At 44.9% G+C, this 21,269-nt stretch overlaps 1 protein-coding gene across 1 annotated transcript in view; it reads right to left on the reverse strand.

Annotated features, from left to right (window-relative positions):
- Positions 1–238: 238 nt before the first annotated feature.
- The window catches only part of TLK2 (tousled-like kinase 2), a 40,934-nt gene continuing 19,903 nt past the window's right edge, over positions 239–21,269 (reverse strand). Inside the window, 14 exon segments of the mRNA XM_008950363.1 lie at positions 239–687; positions 1,419–1,526; positions 2,500–2,611; positions 3,738–3,876; positions 5,282–5,451; positions 6,116–6,205; positions 7,819–7,910; positions 9,577–9,658; positions 10,009–10,106; positions 11,937–12,003; positions 16,069–16,221; positions 17,602–17,738; positions 19,086–19,196; positions 20,635–20,727. Of these exon segments, the coding sequence (XP_008948611.1) occupies positions 514–687; positions 1,419–1,526; positions 2,500–2,611; positions 3,738–3,876; positions 5,282–5,451; positions 6,116–6,205; positions 7,819–7,910; positions 9,577–9,658; positions 10,009–10,106; positions 11,937–12,003; positions 16,069–16,221; positions 17,602–17,738; positions 19,086–19,196; positions 20,635–20,727 (1,626 nt within the window). The 3' untranslated portion in view covers positions 239–513.

The raw sequence follows: 21,269 nt of genomic DNA on the forward strand, positions 1-21,269 counted from the left end.
AAAGGGCAAAGAGTCATATACCATCCCCAGCTGAACCTTGGTGCTTCGAGCTTTTCAGGAGATGTTACCTAAACTTTATTAAAAGAAAAAGAACAATGTTTAAATATCAACACTGGACTAGCCCAGTCTTTTTCCAAAGTCCACATTCTTCATATGAAGCACACACGGCGTCCTGGATTCCCCAAGGCTGCATGTTCAGAAGTTCACAGTACATGGAACTATGTCTTTTTGTATTTTCTTGAGTTTCCCCTCCTTGCTCAGAGCAGCCACCCTTTTGTGGTCGTTTCCTGGCTAAACCTCAAGCCATCTCCTATCCACGTGGCTTGGCCTAGATGCCGAAGGTTTTCTTGATGAGAGTTGATGTCATGCTCTATGGATGGAAAAAAGCAAGAGAAAAAAAAAGCACCTGGTACAGGTTTCTTGAGACCCTTGCGGATTCCTCTGTTCCAAAGCTGTTTCCGAAAAGACTTTCTGCCGGTTTCTCAAGCAGGTTTTTTGGCCTAGAGGTCTGCCTCAGTTTGAGGAGCTGTTGTTGGAGGACCCGGAGGTGGAGGCGATGGCAGCCCCGGCCGGGCTGCTGGTGGACACGGACTTGCGGATGTGGGGCAGCAGGTAGGGGTCACAGGCCAGCTGCTGCACGTCGATCCGGTCCTCCTTGCGGTAGGCCAGGCAACGCCTGATGAACGCCTGCAGACACCCCAAAGGCAACAGGAGGGTCAGCAGGGGGACAGAAATGGGAAGCCACCTCTCACAGGGGCCAGCCTGGCGACCCCGGGGCTGAAGCTCCTGCTCCAGTGGCCACCCAGCTCCTGCACCACAAGCTGATCCTTCCCCAGGAGGAAGCACGGGCAGAGGCACACGCCGTGCTCCATCCTCACAGGAGGGTTTGGGTTGGAAGGGACCTTACAGATCATCTTGTTCCAACCCCCTGCCACAGGCAGGGACACCTCCCACTAGGCCAGGTGACTCAACCTGCTCTGGAACACCTCCAGAGATGCTGCATCTGTGCTCACAGTGAAGAACTTCTTCCTGATTTCTAATCTAAACCCCCCCTCTTCCAGTTTGAGCCAATTATCCCCCGGCCTATCTCTACAAGCCCTTGTCAAAAGTCCCTTCCCAGCTTTCTTCTAGGTCCCCTTCTCATGCTGGAAGGCCACCAGGTCTCCCTGGAGCCTTCTGTTCTCCAGGCTGAACAACCCCAACTCTCTCACAACCTGTCCCTGTAGGAGAGGTGCTCCAGCCCTCAGATCATCTTCACAGCCCTCCTCTGGACCTGCTCAAACAGGTCCAACATCAATCCTCAGGCAAGTATCAAACACAGAGCTCCTGCTGGCTTTAGGGAAGGCAAGAGGACGGAGCTGCCAGGGCCCATTGCTGACTGACACACGCAGTGCAGTCAACCCTGCTGCAAGATTTACCTTTGCTTCTGGTGTGACTACTGGCTTTGGAGGGAACTGCACCTCGGTAGCTTTCAGAATTGTGTTCTCCTGCAGAATATCTTGTTGTGACTGGTTATGACCGAAGGGCTACCAAAAAAAATGGAAGACAGTTGTTAAAGGTTGATGACAGGCCTTAAACCCCGTAACACTACTGTTTATTATCACTTGACATCAGCATTTTTCTGGGCAGGAAGCCCACGGATGTTGGGAAGGCACTGGAGATTCCAGACAGATGAGCAGGACGTTGCTCCCACGCTTCCAGGGACCAAAAGGGACCAAGCTGGGATGTGTCTGGGGTGTCTCTGGCTCAGGCAGGGAGGATCTCCACCTGCTCCCAAGATCTTGCAGGGTCAGCTTCAGGACATGCAAGATGGCCTTCACCTCTCTAAGCTGGCAGGAGATTCCCCCACTTCAGTCTCTGCTGGCTGGTTCCACCCTTTTTCTGACAACCCCAAGCAACACAGTGTGTCTGTCAGCCCAGGGTCTCACACCACTTGGCTACCAGGGACTTGTGAAGATAAGAGCTGGTGGAATCCTTTTCCTGCTCCAGCCTGTTTCTTCTGTCATAAAACAAGTCACCTTTTCTCAGGACAAATCACCTCTTCCTGATCCAGACTCTTCCCTTCCACAAACCATCCTAAAAACTTCTAGAGTGTGTCTCTGAACCACTTTATTTTTTTTTTCCCTAAAACACTAGGAGCCATCAAGTAGTATCAGGCTCAGTGAGGACTTAGTGCTTTGAAAGCATCACAAAACAATGCCAGACCAAGAACCTCAGGTGTCTGGTCCTGACCAATACACCTGTCCTGCCCACAGTGGCCTCAGTGGGAGCGTGCCCAGTGGCAGGAGATGTTCTGCAAGACATGGCTTCTGAAGGACATGCCACACAGAGCAAGACACAACCCAGTACATTCATTAGCATGGACTCTGCCTTGGAACTGATGGCAAGGAGTCGAGGTGGAATCACCTTCTAAGCCTGGGGAGAAGGAAGCAGTTTCTAGGGCTGCCTCCCAGAAGGTTTGGGAATCACCACTAGGAAAGGAGTTAAATGCCTCCTTACCTTTCTGCCATAGAGACACTGGTAGAAGATGACTCCCACTGACCAGACATCAACTTTATTTGAAATCTTTGGAGGTTCTTTCCCAACCACAAAACATTCTGGTGGCAAATACCTGATGAGAAGGAAGTGACAACAGGTTATGAGCAGCATCTCCAAATACTTTTGATCATTTTATTTAGATAGCAAGCAACAATCTTCTGTGATCAAATACTGGCTTGGAATTCAAAGGACCCAACTGGATTCCTGTGCATCTTTGGGCCAAGGTCACCCACACACCCCACTTCTGGGGACAGTGATCCCAAGGACTCTGCAGACACCCATGGCCTGAGCTAGTCAGCACAGTCAGATTTTTCTCACCAGAGCACAGAAAATAACCCCATTTTCTTTTCTCTTTAGAACTGGTATTTGTTGTTAAAAGGGCTCGACCAACAATTCCACAATAAAAACCTTCAGCCAAAATACATACTCCTAGAAATACAACCCCTGATGCCATGTCCTAGTTAGACCCTCAGCCTTGCACAAACTACAGCTAATTTCATTTTTAGGAACAGAGCAGAAGTGTGCAGTGCAGAACACCTCAGCAAACGTCCCCGTGCCACTGCTGCCTGCAGTGACAACCTCAGCCTGGGCAATGTCCAAGACTCACACTTGGTGGCACTCACTGTGGGACCTGCTCTCAGCCATGGGTGATGCAGTGACAGCACTTGGCACTGAAGACAAGGCATTGCTGAGAACATCTTTTACATGACACTCAAAAGTCAAGCTCTGGCTCCAGACAGCACTGTGGGATTTACAGCTTTTCTGAGAGCTACCTATGGATCTTCACCTCCTCATTCCAGGGGAATGCTCGTTCCACCTCCCTGTGGTACCTGGGTTTCACAACAGACATGGTTTTCTCCTCCTCCTTGCTCAAACTGTTAGGCAGTGCCACCATGGACTGTGAAATAGCAGCCAAGCTCTGCTCCAGAGCTCCCTATCTCAGCAGCATGTGCAGTTTTTCACCAGGCCCTTTGGATAAGAGACTATTTTCAAACGTACAAACACTATCCCACTGAAAAGTAACAAGCTGCCAGCCTCAAAAGGAGTTGTGTGACAACAAGAGCAGCTTCCTGGGTCTCAAGCCTCCAGTGTCTCACGCTGTCACAGACAATGGCAGCACACAGAGAGCTGACACAGATCCCAAGCTGTTTATAAACTGGGTTGGTCTGTCCCTCGTGAGTGCCCTGGGCAACACTTACCAGTAAGTACCAGCCCCCTGCGATGTCAGTTCCATGCCATCCACAGAGTTGTAGCTGTCATCATCCATGATTTTGGAAAGTCCAAAATCTGTGATTTTTATCTCTCCACATGCAGTACCATTGACTAGAAGGATGTTACCTAGATGGAGGGAAGAAACAGCCCCTTAGGACACACATCTAGCAGGAATAAACAAGAGTAAAGTTGCATTGAGCTCTGGCACTCTGCAGGGCAGCACAAGGTCAGCTCCCAACAAGTTGCTAGAGCTGCTCTGCCCATCCTTGAATGACCCAGTGGCCTGACATTACTTGGGAGCCTCCAGAGTCTGAGCCCTATTAGCCAAATGAGCTTGATGACCATGCTGTTTCAACCCCTCCCAAAGGTCCCGTTGGAAGGGGCAGGTCATAAGGGAGGATTAAGGAGAAGTACACATACACAGTTCATGACTCATTGTGCCCAGAAGTCCTGACTTGCCCTGGCTTCTCAAGAAACCAGAAACTCTCTCCTTCCTGGCAGGGCTCCCCAGTGGCTTTCTAAGCTCAGAAAGGACAATTACTGCTTAGGCAAGAACCTCTTAGAAACCCGTCAAGGATCAACAAGTCAGATATCATTTTGTTTTTCTCAAAGCCTGCAATAAAGCAGCAGAATCGTGCTGATGGCAGTGGATGAATCACAGCTTTAGACAACTGTAGGCAGAGCTCTGCAGCATGCTCAGACAACAGGAGAACAGCCAGCAGCTGGGGGAAGAAACAGGGTCACTGGAACTAGTGCAACAGCACCACCTCCTGTACAGATTCCTCCCCCTGATGCAATAAACCACATCACATACCAGTTACACAATGCTGATGAAGTGCCACCAGTACAGGGACACATGCCAGAGATAACTGCCCAAAGAGATGGCTCAGTTTTACTGGACTAGGAAAAAAGCTATGTAGCCAAAAGAGAGCACTTCCATGTCTCCCCTTGTGACTCTGCCAACGGGAAAGGGAAAGAAATCTGCAACAGCACTTGGAGAGGACCTCTGGCATGGCAGATGTCACTGAATTCAAAGGCAGACCTGAACAGTTTCACTGTATGTCCTCAGCTTTGTGAGCTGCCACATGATATGAAAGAGCAAACACTTCCCAGTTAGCTTCTGCCACCAAATTTTCAGATGATTACAGAAAGATTAAGCCAGAAGAATGGGAACATGAAACACACTAGTAATGATGAGAACCTTTATGAAGCAATAACAGAAGCTCTCAACAGCAGAACACAAGCAGGACATTAAGAAACCAAACACAGACACTTGGTGGTTCAAGGGCTTGTTCTGAACAGGGAGGCTACTTTTTCTGGAATGTTACTTGTTTATGTTGCAATTCTGGGAGACAATACCCTTCTCACAGCATGTCCTATGCATTTTGTTTTTTTCTGGTTGCAAGTTAAGTTTTCCCAGACAGCCCTGTATCCTTTTTGCTGTCTGACCAAAGTAAACTTCCCCACCATACTCAGAACCCTTTAGCTTTAGTAAGCACCCTTGAGCACGCCAGCTAGCAGCACAGCATACCTGGTTTAAGGTCATAGTGTATGATGGGAGGTTTGATTTCATTTAAGTATTTTAAAGCATTCACAATCTGCATGATAATGGACCGTGCCTCTTTCTCCGACATTAACTTGTGCTGTTTCAGGTAGAAGTCCAGATCATTCCCCTCACAGTACTCTAACACTGTACAAAACCTGAAAGCAAAACAGTAGTTGTTGTAATTAAGGCACCTGATAGAAAACAAGAGACTTTGTTACTGTCTGTAGGATGCACCTATTATATATAATAATCAATATATAATAATCCCTTTCTGAAAATAAGCTACCAGGAGCACCGTCCTCAGTGCTCAGTAGTGCAAGGGTCAGAGACCCCCCATTAATAAGTGCAAGATGCAGAAGTGGAAAGCTCTATCAGCTGGGGACCTTGCCCAGACCAACAATGAGCAGGATTTACAGAAAAACTTCTTCTCTTTGGGGGTGCCAGAGCCTGGAGCAGGCTGCCCAGGGAGGCTGTGGAGTCTCCTTCTCTGGGGATTTTCACAACCTGCTTGGATGTGACCCTGGGCACCCTGCTGTGGGTGAGCTGCTGGAGCAGGGGCTGGACAAGGTGATCTCCAGAAGGTCCCTTCCAACCCCTACCATGTTTGGATTCTGTGATTTACTAGCAAAGCCCATTTGACATAATACAGCATGCTGGTTTGTGAGCTAGCAGCTCTAGAAAACCCACGTACGCTGAAACTGCCTCAGCCTGTACAGTCTGTCACACTGGTGGGGACGTTCTTTGGACTCTCCTGGAAAGTTTTAAGGGACCCAACACTTTGTACTGTAACCAAGTCAAAGAGACAGCAAGATGACTCACGAGTCAGTATCCAGTGAGAAGTAGTCATAGAGCTTCACTATCCGAGGGTGATCCAGTTCTTTGTGAATTCTGTACTCTCTACACGCGTGTCTGAAAGTAGGAAAGTCTGAGCATTAGTCATACAAGGGAATCAATTCTAATTTCTGCAGACACACCACACAGCAGTCCAGCTTCAATCAAACCCATGCACGTTATGCAGACAGCTTAAGGAAAGGCAAGCAGATGAAGAGCTGTGGCTCTTGAGAACCACAGAATCTGAGTGCATCTCAGCTGCTGCCAATACCACAAAATAACTCAGCTTGATTAGTGGTGATGCTTGCCAAAACAGAATAACCTCCTAAGAAATTGTTAAAGGATCAAGATAGTGGAATAGAGAAAACAGCAAGTTCTAGAAAAATTCCATGATGCTCAACAGCCCAACTTCCAGGCTCCAAATTCAGTTTCATTCATCCCAGTGACTCGTTGGGGAATTAAGATGACAGGTGTGCCTTTGCAGCTCTGTTGAGAAGGCTTGGCTGCCATTCTGCAGCACTTATCTACTCCATGGCAATAAGGAGCAAGTGTTATCAACACCTAAATGCTTCCTGTACCTCCCTTCTAGGCCATGACATACCTATAGTCCTAATCATCTGGGAAAGGGCTAAGTATTCTCGGAAACAAGGAAGGGAAGGGGAAGGCTTTTGGGAAGCACAATGCAGGTGTGTGCTTGGAAGATGGGCATCAACAACTCTTTCCAGCAAGAGCAGAGATTAGATGTTTCAGGGAGTAGAAGCCATTTTAACACTTCCTTCTGAATATGAACCAGCAGTATGCCCAGGTGGCCAGGAAGGCCACCAGCATCCTGGCCTGGATCAGCACTGGTGTGGCCAGCAGGACCAGGGCAGGGATTGTCCTCCTGTACTCCACACTAGTGAGGCCACACCTTGAATCCTGGGTTCAGTTTTGGGCTCTCGTTCCAAAGACATCGAGGGGCTGGAGCGTGGCCAGAGAAGGGCAACGGAGCTGCTGGGGAAGGGTCTAGAGCCCAAGTGTGGGGAGGAGCAGCTGAGGGAGCTGGGGGTGCTGAGCCTGGAGCAAAGGAGGCTCAGGGGAGACCTTCTGGCTCTGCACAGCTCCTGACAGGAGCCTGGAGACAGGGGGGGGGCCGGGCTCTTCTGCCAGAGAACAAGTGACAGGATGAGAGGAAACAGCCTCAAGTTGCCCCAGGGGAAGTTTGGGTTGGACATTAGGGATAATTCCTTTCCCTGAAGGGTTGTCCAGGGCAGTGCCAGGCTGCCCAGGGCAGTGCCAGGCTGCCCAGGGCAGTGGTGGAATCCTCATCCCTGGAGGGGTTTCCAAGCTGTGGAGATGTGGTGCTGAGGGACATGGGTCAGTGGGGACCTGGCAGTGCTGGGGAATGGATGGACTTGATGATCTTAAAGGTCTCTTCCAACCAGAATAATTCTATGATTCACAGAGCATCACTGGTGCTTTAAAACCTTGTGCCACAGTGCTTGTACAAAGCTCTGTGTATCTCCACGTGCACGTTTAAACCATTTCTTATCTGATCTTAACTTTTGCAAGTAGCTACTGGGACAGAAACTGGCTTTTGAAATGTGGCAAATTACAGGAAAAAAAAACCAGGCAGCCTGTTCACAGGCACAGGATAACCAAAGCCAGGAGGACTCTGGAAACATGGCTGTCTGCTTTTCAGCCTTACTTACTTGTGATAGTTTTCTTTCTTCTCATCTCTCCAGTTTTTATTTAACTGGTGTATTTTCACAGCTACGTATCTCTGTTCCGTTAAATCAAATGCCTGCAGAGAGAAGAGCTGAAAATCAGTAGGAATCACAGCTTCCAAGTTAAGGCTGCAAATGCAGACAAGCTCTAACAGACCAATATCCCCACCCAGGAAACAAGCATTACAACATACTCCGTGAAGAGCAAACCCACATTTTGATGTAATTAGTTTCTCTAATGAAACCAAGCAACTCTGAAAACAATTGAATATTCTGTGCTTTGATCTGACCTTCCCCATGGGCTCTAGCTAATGTCAGGATAAATGGGGCATTTTACCACCAGAGCTACAATGGGATCAGAAAGGCCAAATTACCAAAATATAGACAGCTAATCACTCTGAGAAAGACCCTGCCACTATTCCCCCAAGCCACCCAACTCCTTTTCTACACTCAGTTATAAAAACCAACCCAAAACATACAGAGGATTTTCAATACATGGTTTCACACTGGTAGCTCAGCTCTCCATCTTGATTATCATCTTGGGCACAAAGTTTCAGCTCACTTAGAAGCTGGAGAAATCAGTGGCAGAGACGTGTAAATCTTAGGCTGTATTTTTCCCTCCAGCTTCTTGCTATTTAGGCAGTTTTTAAAGTACAGCCCACTGCCAGTTGTGCTCTTGGAGAAATGCAGAAATCTTTGAGAACAGCAGCAGCTAATAATTTATAGGATGGGGAAAACCTTCTTGTAAACAGACAAAAAAAAGTTTCTCATCTTTCTGTCCATCTCAAAAGTTGTATACTTAACTCCTAATACTTACAGATCAGCCAAAACTCTGGAGGAGAAGGGCTGAGCATTTATCTGTTTTAATAACAGAGCTACAACTCTTAATGCAGTCAGGTATAAAGCATTCATACCCTCATGCCTTCATTTGTGGAGCCAAGGCTTTCTATGTAGTCAGAGCCTCCAAAGAGCAACTTTCAGAGTACTTACATACATATCTCACCCTTTTTTTCCACTACCTGAGCAGCCCAGCCCCCCTGGTTTAGGTATTTATTGTTGTACTGCATCAAAATAATAAACCAATTGTTTATCCAATATTTGTGTTGGCATAGTTACATTCATTATAGCCAAATTCAACTTGAATTAAGAACTACCTGGGTACAGATGGGGGATATTTAGAACTGGAAAGACTTTAAGCATACGAGTCAAACAGCAAGCACCAAAGTAGCACAGGTCTCAGCCGTGCAGGAGTGCTGGCACATCAACAACCTTCAGTTCCAAGAAGTCCCAACACTACACACACAGTCTGCTACTTCAGAGGGTAAGTTGAAGACACAAGGATTGAATCTCCTACCCCCAGGGAATGAAGGCTTTGCTTATTATTTGAGCTATTTTTTCTTATTTACAGTGACATTCAGACTTGCTATGCCATACTCAGTGAAACTCTGCTACTTATGGTATGTGTGCAGCACTTAAAGAAACAAGAGGTTTGATTCTCTTTCCTGACAAAACTTGGTGCAATGTTTTCTTGAAACATACATTTGCAGGAAATCTGACCTCTGAGGACAAGGGCAGAACCTAAAAATCTCAAGCCTGCTGTTTAATGCAAGCCAGATGCAACATGTGCTTTGTCCTCCCTTCTTCCCTCCACAACCACACACTGAGAAAACAAGTGTAAAAATTCTGCTTACTGCAATATTTCACTGCAGAGTCAGATTACACCGACTGCCACTTCAAATTTACCTTATATACTTCACTGAAGCCACCTCTACCCAGAAGATGTAGCAACAAATATCTATCATTTAGCGTTGGATGGTCTTTAAATCTGGGAAGAAAGACACAGTTTAAGGACATTGAAAGAAATACTGCGCCAGAAATTACAGCTACTACACAGCTTAGATATTAAGACAGAAGAATTATTAAAACTGTGTTAATGATTGGCAGATTTGATGCTATTTGATCACTTTGCATTGATGAAAGACTATATAGTGTTACTTTAATGCACTTGGAAGTCTTTGTCTCACATGAACTTCAAGTTATATCACTGTGCCACCCCCTAATCAGGTGACATATTAAGTTGTAACAGCAATTTAAAAAAGATCAAGTGTTTCCCATTATGAAGGGAACAAATAAAACATTGTTGTAGGTTCTTGTCCCTGAATCCCATGTGCTTACTGTGAATTATCTTCATTGTGTATCCTTTTCAATTCCCTGATATGTAGATTTCTAACCCTCTCTAGCCGTTCCAGCTCTGCCTGGATCTCTGCTTCTTCCTGCACCAGGAAAAACAGAAAGGAAGATCAACACTGTGTGAGATAATGCAGGCAGGCATTTCCACCTCTTCTGGGAAACACAAACCTAATTCCACTCATGAAGAAGTTAGATAAATAACTTGTTTGGGAGATTAGAGGGATGGTCCTAGGCAAGTAAGAATCAGGTGGAAGGCGACAGGAATGAAAACTGCCCGGGCAGTTTGTTTACACCCACACACAACCAGGAGCAGATCTCTCTTTATGCCTCCTTGTCTTTTTACATTTTTTTTTTGTAATTAACAAGTGTTGCTCTGCTCCTGCTCCTTCCTTTAAGTGCTGTGCAGCTGTTTCTGGAGGAACTCAGCCTCTGCTGGGACAGGAGAAAGAGGACAGTCCTCAGAAGTCAGGACCAGGGATGCCACATGGGGATGAGGCAGCACTAGAAGAGGATGGAGAATGTGGAAGGACAACACTGAGTCCCATGAGTGGCAGGCAGTGGAACAGGAGAGAGTGTAACTTAGCACCACGTGGAAGTTCTAGTGTCCTCAAACACAACACATGAGCTCACATCACTGTGGTCAGGGTTGCAAACCTCAACTCAAACGTGAGCCTTGAGCAGTATTATTTGTATAAATGACTCAAGGGACATAGTTGCCCATTTGTCTTGTGACTCTGTTCCTTCCCTTCTCAACTTGTTCTATTTTTAGGCATAAAGAACGAGCCAGTTTCCAAAAGTGGAGAAGGATAAGCACAGCTTCAGACAATGCCACGATCCCAGAACATGACTTCATTTTCCATGAAGGTCCATGTCCAAATGGATTCCTCTCTTCCAGGGTGGTACACTACATGCCAGCATAGATGGACCTGCAATTAATCTGCCCTAGCAATGTGGAAGCTGCAGCCCAAGCATGCCTCCAGCACACCCCTGCCCCTGTTGCTTGTCTTTGCTGCCAGGTCAGGAAAACACCACGGGCAGAGAGCCAGCAGATTCCATAGGTGCATTAACTTTCCCTCAGCACTGAAAATAACGAGGAGTAGAGCAGCATTAACGAGGCCTTGCATTCAACTTGTGTGCCAAGGTTATGGGGCAAAGCTAAGCATGGAGCTCAGGCACCACTTGAGAAAAAAAGGGGGACTCCAGCAATGTGCTTTTACACCCGCTCTGTTTCATACGTAGAAGAAAACCCTTTGGTCTTAGCAGAGATCACAGCTAACCAGGAAATGGCAGAAAACATCTTTTTTGGTTTTTTTTTAGTACTTCATCTGATGAAGTGTCCCAGGAAATTTATTTCTAGATGAATGCAATCCCTTTAAAGGTAACCCACAGCTTATCTGAATATAAGCTCACTTGCAGGTACAGTTCCTGCGGAAGCCAATGCATTTGCAAACATGCATTACAAATACCTGCAGTACCAGTTTCCAAAAGCCCAAGAGACTGTATTGGACTGTCACTGATAATGCTGATTACCCAATATTGCAAAGTCAGTGATGCTTGCAGGTTTTGTTGTGCTATAATTTTCTTCCCTTGGTCCATCCCCCTCTGCTAGGCACATCCAGAGCCCAGCACTAGGCTGGTCACAGTCACAGAAGAAGATGCATCAAAACAGTGCAACTCTCTGCATGAAGCCATAGCTGTGAGGACACAAATCTATTTACTGAAGCAAAGAACATCTTTCCTGAACACCAGTGCCTTGAAAGAAAATTCTTATGAACTCCTGGCCATCTCTTTCAAGCAACAAAACCCTTTCAGTTATCAAACAAACAGCAGTGACCTCTACAGAGAAATGTTACTGTTCATAAAACACTGAATCAAAAACCTACCTAAAGGCCTTTTCTGCAGTTAGCTCTTACCTTTTTAAGGTGACCTAGTCGGAGTTTGAAGATTTCTTCCTGTTCATGGTATTCTGCTAACGTTAACCTGCATAAAAGAGACAAATCCAACACATTAAGTTTCAAGGATTAGTGGAGAGTCTGCAGAACAGACATCACCAGTGGAAGTGACAACTACACAGAGCAGGTCAACAGCCAGCAGTAAATTTTTTCAGGTAAACTGTGCAATTTAATTACCTTTTTCTTTTTTAGTAATCCATCTAAAGGAGATCAAAAGCTTAAATTTCAAATCCAAGTCCCTAATAACACCTATTTAGGCTAGTGACTGTCTTCTAAGAAAGAAAACTAAGCCATAATCTAAATAGAGAACACTGAAGCACAAGTATTCCACATCTTATTTTTCCAGTTAAAGTTTGCTTTACTGATTCATTTTCAAAATTGTCTTTGTAATAAAGGCTGGATAGTAGTACCCAGCTATTCATGCTGGGACAAGAGGTACACCTGGCCACAGAGCCACTGCAAGCACAGCACTGACCTGGGATTCAGAACTTCTTCCCATTTCAGGCTCTGCAAAGTGATTTCCAGGAAAACCCTAGGAAATTTACTTCACCTCACCACATCTTTGACCTCATTTGCAGTTAGGAAAGCAATGGGATAAGGGGAGTAACCCCCTTTTTTTGATAGTAAATGGGCAAAGTTTCCATCCTAGGTGGCTATTAAAAAAAAAGTTTCATAATGTTTTTGGTGTCTTTTCTAGCTGAAGTGTGGCCACGTATGACAGAGACAAAGCACAGCCTTACACTAAAATTACAACAGGTCCCATCACTTATGAAACAATGATAAGCTGAGATCTTTCAAGTGAGAAAAATGCATCACTAAATTAAGTTTTCTCACTGCTACCAACCAGGAGTTTGGTAGAAGCATCACACGTGAACATAAGGCTATGAAGCTCATATCTGTTTACTTTGTAAACAAGATATGCACATGACAACATAAAAATACCTTTTTTGAACCTCAATTAAGTTCAAAGTGCATCTCAGGAGGATTCCTGTTGCAGCAGTTATGCTCTGCATAGTCCTTAGGTTACTGTATGAGGTCTCCAAAGCATGAATAACACAACTACTTTCAGGAGAGGACTAAGTCCCACATCTGTGTGGGCTGTGGGACCTTGGCTTGCTGCACAGTGAATCGAGAGGAGGTAACATTCACCTGACTCAGTGCTCATCTCAGAATGCCCAAACTTCTCTCCACTGTTGATACTGCAGTGGGTCCACAGTTAAAATAAGTGGTAAAGCAGTTGTTGGCTTGTGAGTTTTGCACTAAATGTATCATCTGAGTTCCCTTTGAAAGAATCTCGACCATAAGGAACTGCTTATTACAAATTAAAGAGACATACAAAACACAGCCAGTACCATAAACGTTTACATGTGGTCCCATTTCATACAAGAGAGTGTTAATTCATTCCCCCTCTGCCTCCTCCCAACAGCCTGAATTTTAATCAGATTCAGCTAATCTAAAAGACCATCCCCAAATTTTACATCTTTCCTCGGTGTTGCTGTTTAACGAATGAAGACAATTGAATAAACCAGCACAAGCTTTCCACATATCCTTGTGCACAAATGAAATACAGGGCTAAAGACCAAGAGTCTACTCATTAAGCAAGAGATGTAATGAGTTCCACCAGGCTAACGTTGCTGCTCTCACTGGCTGCTATTTTGGGCAAACATTACAAAAATCAAGGGGGCTCTAAGACAAACACTGCCCTGTTTCACAGAAACATGCCTGAAATACACTACTAGTGCTGCTGAAGACTCTGAGGTTGCCCCAGCTGCCCTAACAAACCTCAAAAAGCCCCAGCAGATTCATCTTCCTGAATGAAAATCTTTTTCTCATTCACAGGCTAGAAACTAGTTCCAGGAGAGTGCACGTTTAGATTTGCGTCATGGGGCCTTCCTCTCCTTTTTGAGTACAGCAACAACCATGAACCAAAGAGGAACCAAGACTCAAATGAAGGAATTTGGCTGTCTGCTTCTCATTCAGCTTTCAGAAACATTTGTATTCGACTAGCCTGAAAGACAACCTCTGTGAGAACTCCACAGGGAAAAAACCTGCCTCTGAAAATCAGAAAAATTGGTACCTGACACACTTTGGTCCAAGAGGATAACTAAAGTTTAAGTAGTCAGTCAGTACAGTTGCTTCAGCTGTCTTGCAAAAACAGTGTTTTCATAAGCTAAAGCACTCCACATAAACCACTTCCATACACTGGGGCAAGCAGTTTTTATCAAGAACACCACAAAAAAACTCCTCTAAACCAAAAAGATAAAACCCTGAAAAATAACAGTGAATAATGACAAACCAGCAAGACACACAGAGGGAAAAAACCCAGTAGCACAAGAAGCCTTAGTAGAAAAACCAGGAGAAGCTGGATTACATTGGGGCAGGCTCACTCCACAGGCAGAAGCTCACTGGGTACAGATATTCAGGATCTAACCAATGATTATCAGTATCTGAAGGGTGGGGTTCAAGAAGCTGGGGTCAGACTCTTCTCAGTGGTACTTGACAACGGGCAGCAGACACAAACTGGAACCCAGGAGGTTCCCCCTCAACAGAAGAAAAATTCTTTCCTGTCATGGTGCCAGACCCCTGGAGCAGCTGCCCACAGAGGCTGTGGAGTCTCCTTTTCTGGAGAGATCCCAAACCCATCCTGGATGTGACCCTGGGCACCCTGCTGTGGGTGATCCTGCTTTAGCGGTGGTGTTGGACAGCATGATCTCCAGAGGTCCCTTCCAACCCCACCATGCTGGGATTCTGTGACGTTATCATGATTTCCAGACACATCAAGACCTGTGCTGCCCTGCCTGAAGAACATACCACACTACACCTGCACCAGTCTGCTGAGGGGACACAGCCCTATAAAAATGGGGAGAGCCCCAAGGACACCCAATGGTGAAAGGTCACCACAATGAACAGCAACACATCAACATATCCATGCACAGGCATTGTTCACTTCTCCAGACTCAAACACTGCAATGCAAAAAGATGGCTTTGAAATTTTACTGAGTCCTTTTTAAGCTCACTTGGGCAGAACAAGGTGGAAGTGTCTCTACTCAAGCTACTTGTTTGCAGAAAGCACAAAGTGAGTCCAATACAACACACCTGATGTGGAGGCACCGCCCTGGTTGCTGAGAGCACCCTGAATAACATGATTCACCCAGTCATGTGCCATCTCTGGTCTGACTGAGAAAGGCAGTAGAAGCTTTTGCTCCAAATGCACTTTTAAAGATCAAGACCAAGAAGTCAAAGGGCTCCAGGAGGTCAAGTCACGCCCAGGAGATTTAATAGTGCAAAAAGAAAAGTGTCACTGAGAGTTATGGTATTAGCCAACAGCAACAGAATGAAGACTGTAAAGGAAACTGGTAGAAGGTAAGTGAAAGCCTCTGACTACACCTATTTTTAACTCATAAAAACTTTCAAAACAATGTTCTAAATTTCTTATGAGACACAGCTTCACTCTCTAAGAATATCAGGACTCTTAAGAGCATGAATAACTTCAAAAAAGGCAGGAAAAAAAACCCCAGTCTTCTGTAAGAATAGCAGCACTTCAACTACCTTTCCACTTCCCTGACTCAGGTATCTGTGAAGGAATGTTTTGGAGATACAGGTCAATGCTTAATCCACTGTCTTTAGAGAGAGCATCTTTCTCCTTCAGTATACCAAGCTAATGGTTTGAAAAGCCTCACCAGAAAGTACATGGAAATAAAAGCTTCTAAACGTGTACAATTCTTTTCCTTAAAATGCACCACATATCATAAAGGGATTCTGAATGCTATTCTGAAGTTGCAACACCAAAGACAGACACAGCCTTTCAAAACTGATGCAACAGGAATACTGAAAAAGTTACTGCAATTAAAAAAAAAAACAAAAACTTGAGCTCATACAGAGTCTGGACTCTGCAATAATCCTTGTTTTACTCCAATGAAAACTATTTAGAACTGCAGCCAGATGTTGCCGAATGCCAGGCTCATTCCACAATATTCATTTGTGCAGGGAGTGAGGCCTGGAGGCAAGGGCAGGATTCCATTCCCCAGGAGACACTCTGTGCTCTGATGGAAGCACACAGCTTCCCCAGGCACCCAGGCAGCCCCAGACCTACGTTTCATTTTCTGCTCCATTGGTCTTGTTCTTGCGCTGCTTCTGCTCGTTGCTGGCGGGAGGGGTCTGTCCCATTGCAGGTGGCTTCCTTTTGGCCAACATTTTTCTTTGTCTTTCTATTTCTTCCCGCTGGGAATTTATCCTTTCTTGTTGCCTGGAAAGAGGAGAGTAGAAAGCCCGTGAAGCAGACAACTAATGGAATGTACTTGGTTGTCTCCAGCATCTGTTCTTCACAGACAAGGCTAATGAAACTCAGATCAGTTGTGCTTGTAAAATGGGTAACAAAATATTTTTGTACAAAAAAAGGGGGATGTGTCAAACGTCGTGAGTCACATTTTTAAAGGTATTTTTACATAAAAGAGGATTCTTTTCCTGGCCCCTAGAAACCTTTCAGTAAGTGAAAGGTTTTATTCATGCAGAGGATGTCCAAACCCAAGGAGCTGCTAACCTCACAGAAAACCCAGGGATCCACGTGTGGTAAGTCACCAACTTTCCACATGCTTTTCCTAGAAGACTCTGTTCTAGATCTCAGACCTTCCTGTTAAAACTATTCCTGAAGTCTGGCACTGTCTGAGCAAGTATCCTTACACTTAAGGGGTACAGTTCCTAAACTATCCTTAGTTCTCAGGAATACAGCCAACACCATTCCCAAATTCACTAAGAGACCAGTCTCACCTCTGAGTTAAAAATGTAGCTTAAAACATTTCATGGTGATAAAAGCACTCTTGAATTTTCAAGCCTAAATGATTTGAGCATTTACATACTTAATTTGCTTCTTAAAAGAGTCTGAGACTGCAGGTAAATACTCCAGAAGTATTTCTTCCATGTCTTACAGCACAAACTAAGGAAGCATCATAAAGTCCTTAATCTGTGCCTAGCCAGAGCTGCACAACCCTATCAAACTACAGAGAAGCAATATGAATTTAAAGGATCACACACAGCTCTCTCTAATGCAATTAATTTACCAAGTCCTACTTAAAGGTCTAGGCCAGGTGGGAATTTACTGGATATTTCCATTAACATCCTGCATAAAAGGGTCTCTGATCTTCATTTCCAGGTTTCTGCAGCCCCTTTGATCACTGTTACCAGGAGGCAAAAAAAGCTAAACAGTATGGATTTTCTCTTTTAAGCTCTTCTACTTAAAGAAAAAAAAATCTAATTAGCCTTCCTTGGCTAATATATGCAAGTATGCAAACCAAATTGATTGACTTACGATAGAAGTGAGAATTTAGTCCACCCCTCCACCCCAAGCACTGCACAGCCAGGTAGGTGCAGTGAGAACACCCCACGGGCAGCCTGCTGCTTTACAACCCAGAGGCCAACTCAATTTGATTCCAGTTCAAGTCTCTGGAGGTTTAAGGGAAACCCATTTCTCACTTCAAGGTGAAAGTGTTCCCCCTTGTCAAGAGCTGAGCTCCTGTCGCATCCTTTCATGCCTCCATCACGCCATCCTCCCACTCTGACATGCAAGACATCACACAACTGTTTTTCTGTCTCTGCCTCAGGAGTTAAAGACAAGTGTGCTTGTCCTCACTTGATGAGGTTCTGGAAGGCATAGCCATCTGTCCACTGCTCGGTGAAAGACGCCCCGTGCCGCACCGTGGTGAAGTGACCTAGCCTCAATCGATCCTGCATGCTCTTATCTCTGCATGCCATCTTCTCCTGCTTAGACTGAAAACAAAATAAAACATGTAAAAATATAAGCAATAGATCAGCAGCTAGGAGCTGTGCTGTAAGTCACTACCAGCTGTTAGCACTTCCCATTGTTTCAGTACCACATATCTGAAAGCCAGCTGGAAAAGTCATTGATCAGATTATGGCTGGTGCTTCACACTGGGCTGACAGGCACCTGTTTGCTTCCCTTCTGACATTTCAGCCTCCCTTTCCTTCCCCATTACTGCTTGGGCAGCCCACCCCTTCTATCACCAGTGGAAACCAGCCTAGCAGTAGGATTAAAACTACCCCCTTGTATCAGCAGCTTAGCTAGACTCCAGAGGTGGCTCCGATCGGCCCCTTATTCACTCAAATAGGAGAAGCAAGAAAATGCACCTTGAATCACTGTTAAGGCTAAGATACAGTGATCAGCCAGTTCAGTCCTAGACTTGCACTACTCCCTGCAGTGACACAATCTCAGTTAGATCACCAACATACATAAAAACTGGTGGTGGTGTCTGTCACAGAGTGTTTCTGCTAAGTGAGAGGAAATTTCCAAGCCTTGGGATGAGAGCAGCAAAGCTGTAACCAGTTAGGATTAAAGCTCCTCCCTGGAGCTCTACAGCAAAGCCAGGTGTACCCAGCATCCAGCCCAGAGCTACAAACCCTCCCAGAAAGGGGAGTCCCAGTCAGCCAAGAACAAACAGCTCTGTGACAAAATCACTCAAACAAACTCCATGTACTGGCCACCACCCTGGTAATTTTGTCCATCCAGTGCCCACAAACAATAGATGTCATTAGCCAACAGGTGAAAGAGTAAGCAAAGCCCCCCATTGTTTAACCATCAGGAAATCTTTCAACACTGAAGCAGGCTGGATGCTGGTGAACTGGCACTTTCCCCAGTGTTTTTAATGTGTTGTTTTGAGTGTTGTACAAAGCAACGATCTCCAGCTTTGCTCTGTGAAAGAAGGCAAGGTCTAAATCACTTGCCCATGTCACAGACCGTATCTGGTGTGGTTTCACTGCACAACAGGATGCTGCTCTTGTATTGCCAGAGCTGGACAACTTTGATTTTCAGGTGTATGAGTTTCCAAACCAAGCAATGCTTGCTGCATTTAGAGCTCAGACCACTGCCCTTAAGCAAGGGAGACCACTCTTTGAGACTGTGAAAAGTAACCAAATCAAACCATTCTGAACCATTTCAGTTTTAGGATCATGTTCCTATTTGCAGAGAAATAATCCAAGAGAGAATTCCAGTTGTCTTTTATCACTGAATCAACAGAAGCAGGTTCTCGTTGCTCAAAAGGCAGCATTTTTCAAGGATGTGAAGTGTGACTGTAGAGATGTGGAAAGTCCCCTGCTCACCTTTTCTATAAGAAGCTTCTTGCTCATTGTTACACATCTATTCAACCGCTCCTTGTACTTCTCCAGCATCTTCTGCTGCTCATCTATCTGCCGCCTCAAATCACAGTTGGCCTAAAAGTGAACAGAGAAGAAAAGCCTTTGACTTTAAAGCACCCAGAGCCAAACTAAGCATCACCTAGGAAGAAGTTTTTCCAGCTAGCTCTAGGCATCAGATTAAAGAAAGCAAACCAGCAGGATAAAGAGCAGCTTCCTCTTAGCAAAACATCCAAGCCGAGCTTTCAGTTTTTAACCCACTCAAATCTTAACGCCCCTCTAGAACAGGGAAGTGCTTTCATCCTACTTTACATACAAGGAACTAAGGTACAAAGAGACTAAACACAAACTTGAGGAATTTAATTTATTATTTAAAAAAAACCCCAACACATTTAAGACCATGCCACAGCTACCAGGTCTCAAAATAGCTTAGTCATCCCCAGACTATCCTCCCTCTTTAGCCACAATACCAGCAGAGGAAAAGGATGGGAACTCCCTTTGCACTTTCAATTAAATTCCTGCTCGACTTACTATCCATCAGCCTTGCTGCAGAGACTGCTCCCAGCAACAGCTGCTGTTTTTAACAGCACCACACCATACAGCAGGATTCTATGTGCAATTATTTGCATTGATAAATCAAGTTAAATTTATCCATCCCCCTTGCAACCAATGGTTTGGCTTCTGATTAAACAGCAAATGTTTTCTTAAAAAAATTATCTGTATTTCTTTCTTCCTGGTTTCTTTTCCAAAAACTCACATGTGCATCTGCATATCTCTTTAGAAGATTGTCTTGGCTCTTTTGGGTGCTGAGACCAGACAGACTCAAACACAGAGCACCTTCCCCTTTCTCCCTTTCATGTGTTTTCCAGTCCTTTTCAACACTTGACAAGAGATGCCTCTCCAGCTGATGAAAGCTATATCACTTAAAGCTCCTCCATTAAGACAAGATCCTTGATTTAAAGATATTTATCTTCCACTGAAGAATACTAATGGGTTAAGAGAAGCTTTATTCTTTAGGTTTGTATAGAGATGACGAGAACATCTTTTGGTCACATTGCTGACTCTCATGAAGGAGCATTTTGCAATACACCCTCCCAGCCTACTGAGAGGCTGCTGAACACATGAAACAAAAAGCAGAGTCAGTCCCTCTGTATTCAGAAGAGGAGAATAATTCTGACGAGAAACATGTTAGGTTAGCTGGCAAAATATACCAAAAGTGTGCCACAGATCAAAGAAAGGCCAATAATGCTGCTAAGGACACTGGCACCTCAGCTCTGAGGACTCTGCACTGTATAGCCACAGTCACTGCTGCACTGCTCAGGGATTCAAACAGGCCCAAAAAGTATCCACAAGCCAGACAATTATCTTACAAGGGATGGCTGGATTTGTTTCACCTTGTGAGTGTTGGTTCTACAACTGGCATACAGAATCCTGCTCTGCAGCCTAGCTGGCACATGTGTTCTAGGTGTCTTTAAATAGCAGCTTTTAGAAGAGTTGTCCCACTTTAAATACTTACTCTTAATAAGTCATCTATCCTCCCCTCCTTCTTCTCCAAGTCAGAGTTCTTACTGTTTTCTAGTGCAGATATTTTTTCCATTGTGAGGTCAGACTGAAAAAAACCATAAACCACATTTAAGAAAAATACAATATTTCATATAGCAATCACATAACATCACAGTGGGACCCCCTCTGATCTGAAGAGTTAGGTCTAAGAAGAAGGAACTGATGCCCTGCAACCTCTCCATCAGGGGAAGAACTTTCTCCCTTCTTCATTTTGTTACTGCATGGTGGGTTCCTCCAGCACAGGAGATTGTCAGCAAGCACACAGCTGCTCTGGAGAACACAACCTGGTCACACATAAAAGGCTATAACGTCCTCTGTGTCCTGCAAATGGCAGTTAAGTTCTGCCCACTCCTTGGAGGTCTCTGACATTCACTGTTTTTTTCCTGCAGTGCAACATAGCTTGTACAGGAAAAAGGTTTATAAAAAAAACCACCAAATCTTAAGCCTCAGCTGGAATATCAAGTCTATGAGATCTTTCATGGGCACAAACAACCACTTGCTAGACAAAACACAACAGTAGGGGATCTAAGGTGGTCTTGACAGACAACATAAGTTCTTCATTTTAAAATATTACTAAGATTGACAGCA

This window comes from Merops nubicus, unplaced genomic scaffold, assembly GCF_000691845.1.
Source record: "Merops nubicus isolate BGI_N331 unplaced genomic scaffold, ASM69184v1 scaffold38570, whole genome shotgun sequence".
NCBI lineage: Eukaryota > Metazoa > Chordata > Aves > Coraciiformes > Meropidae > Merops > Merops nubicus.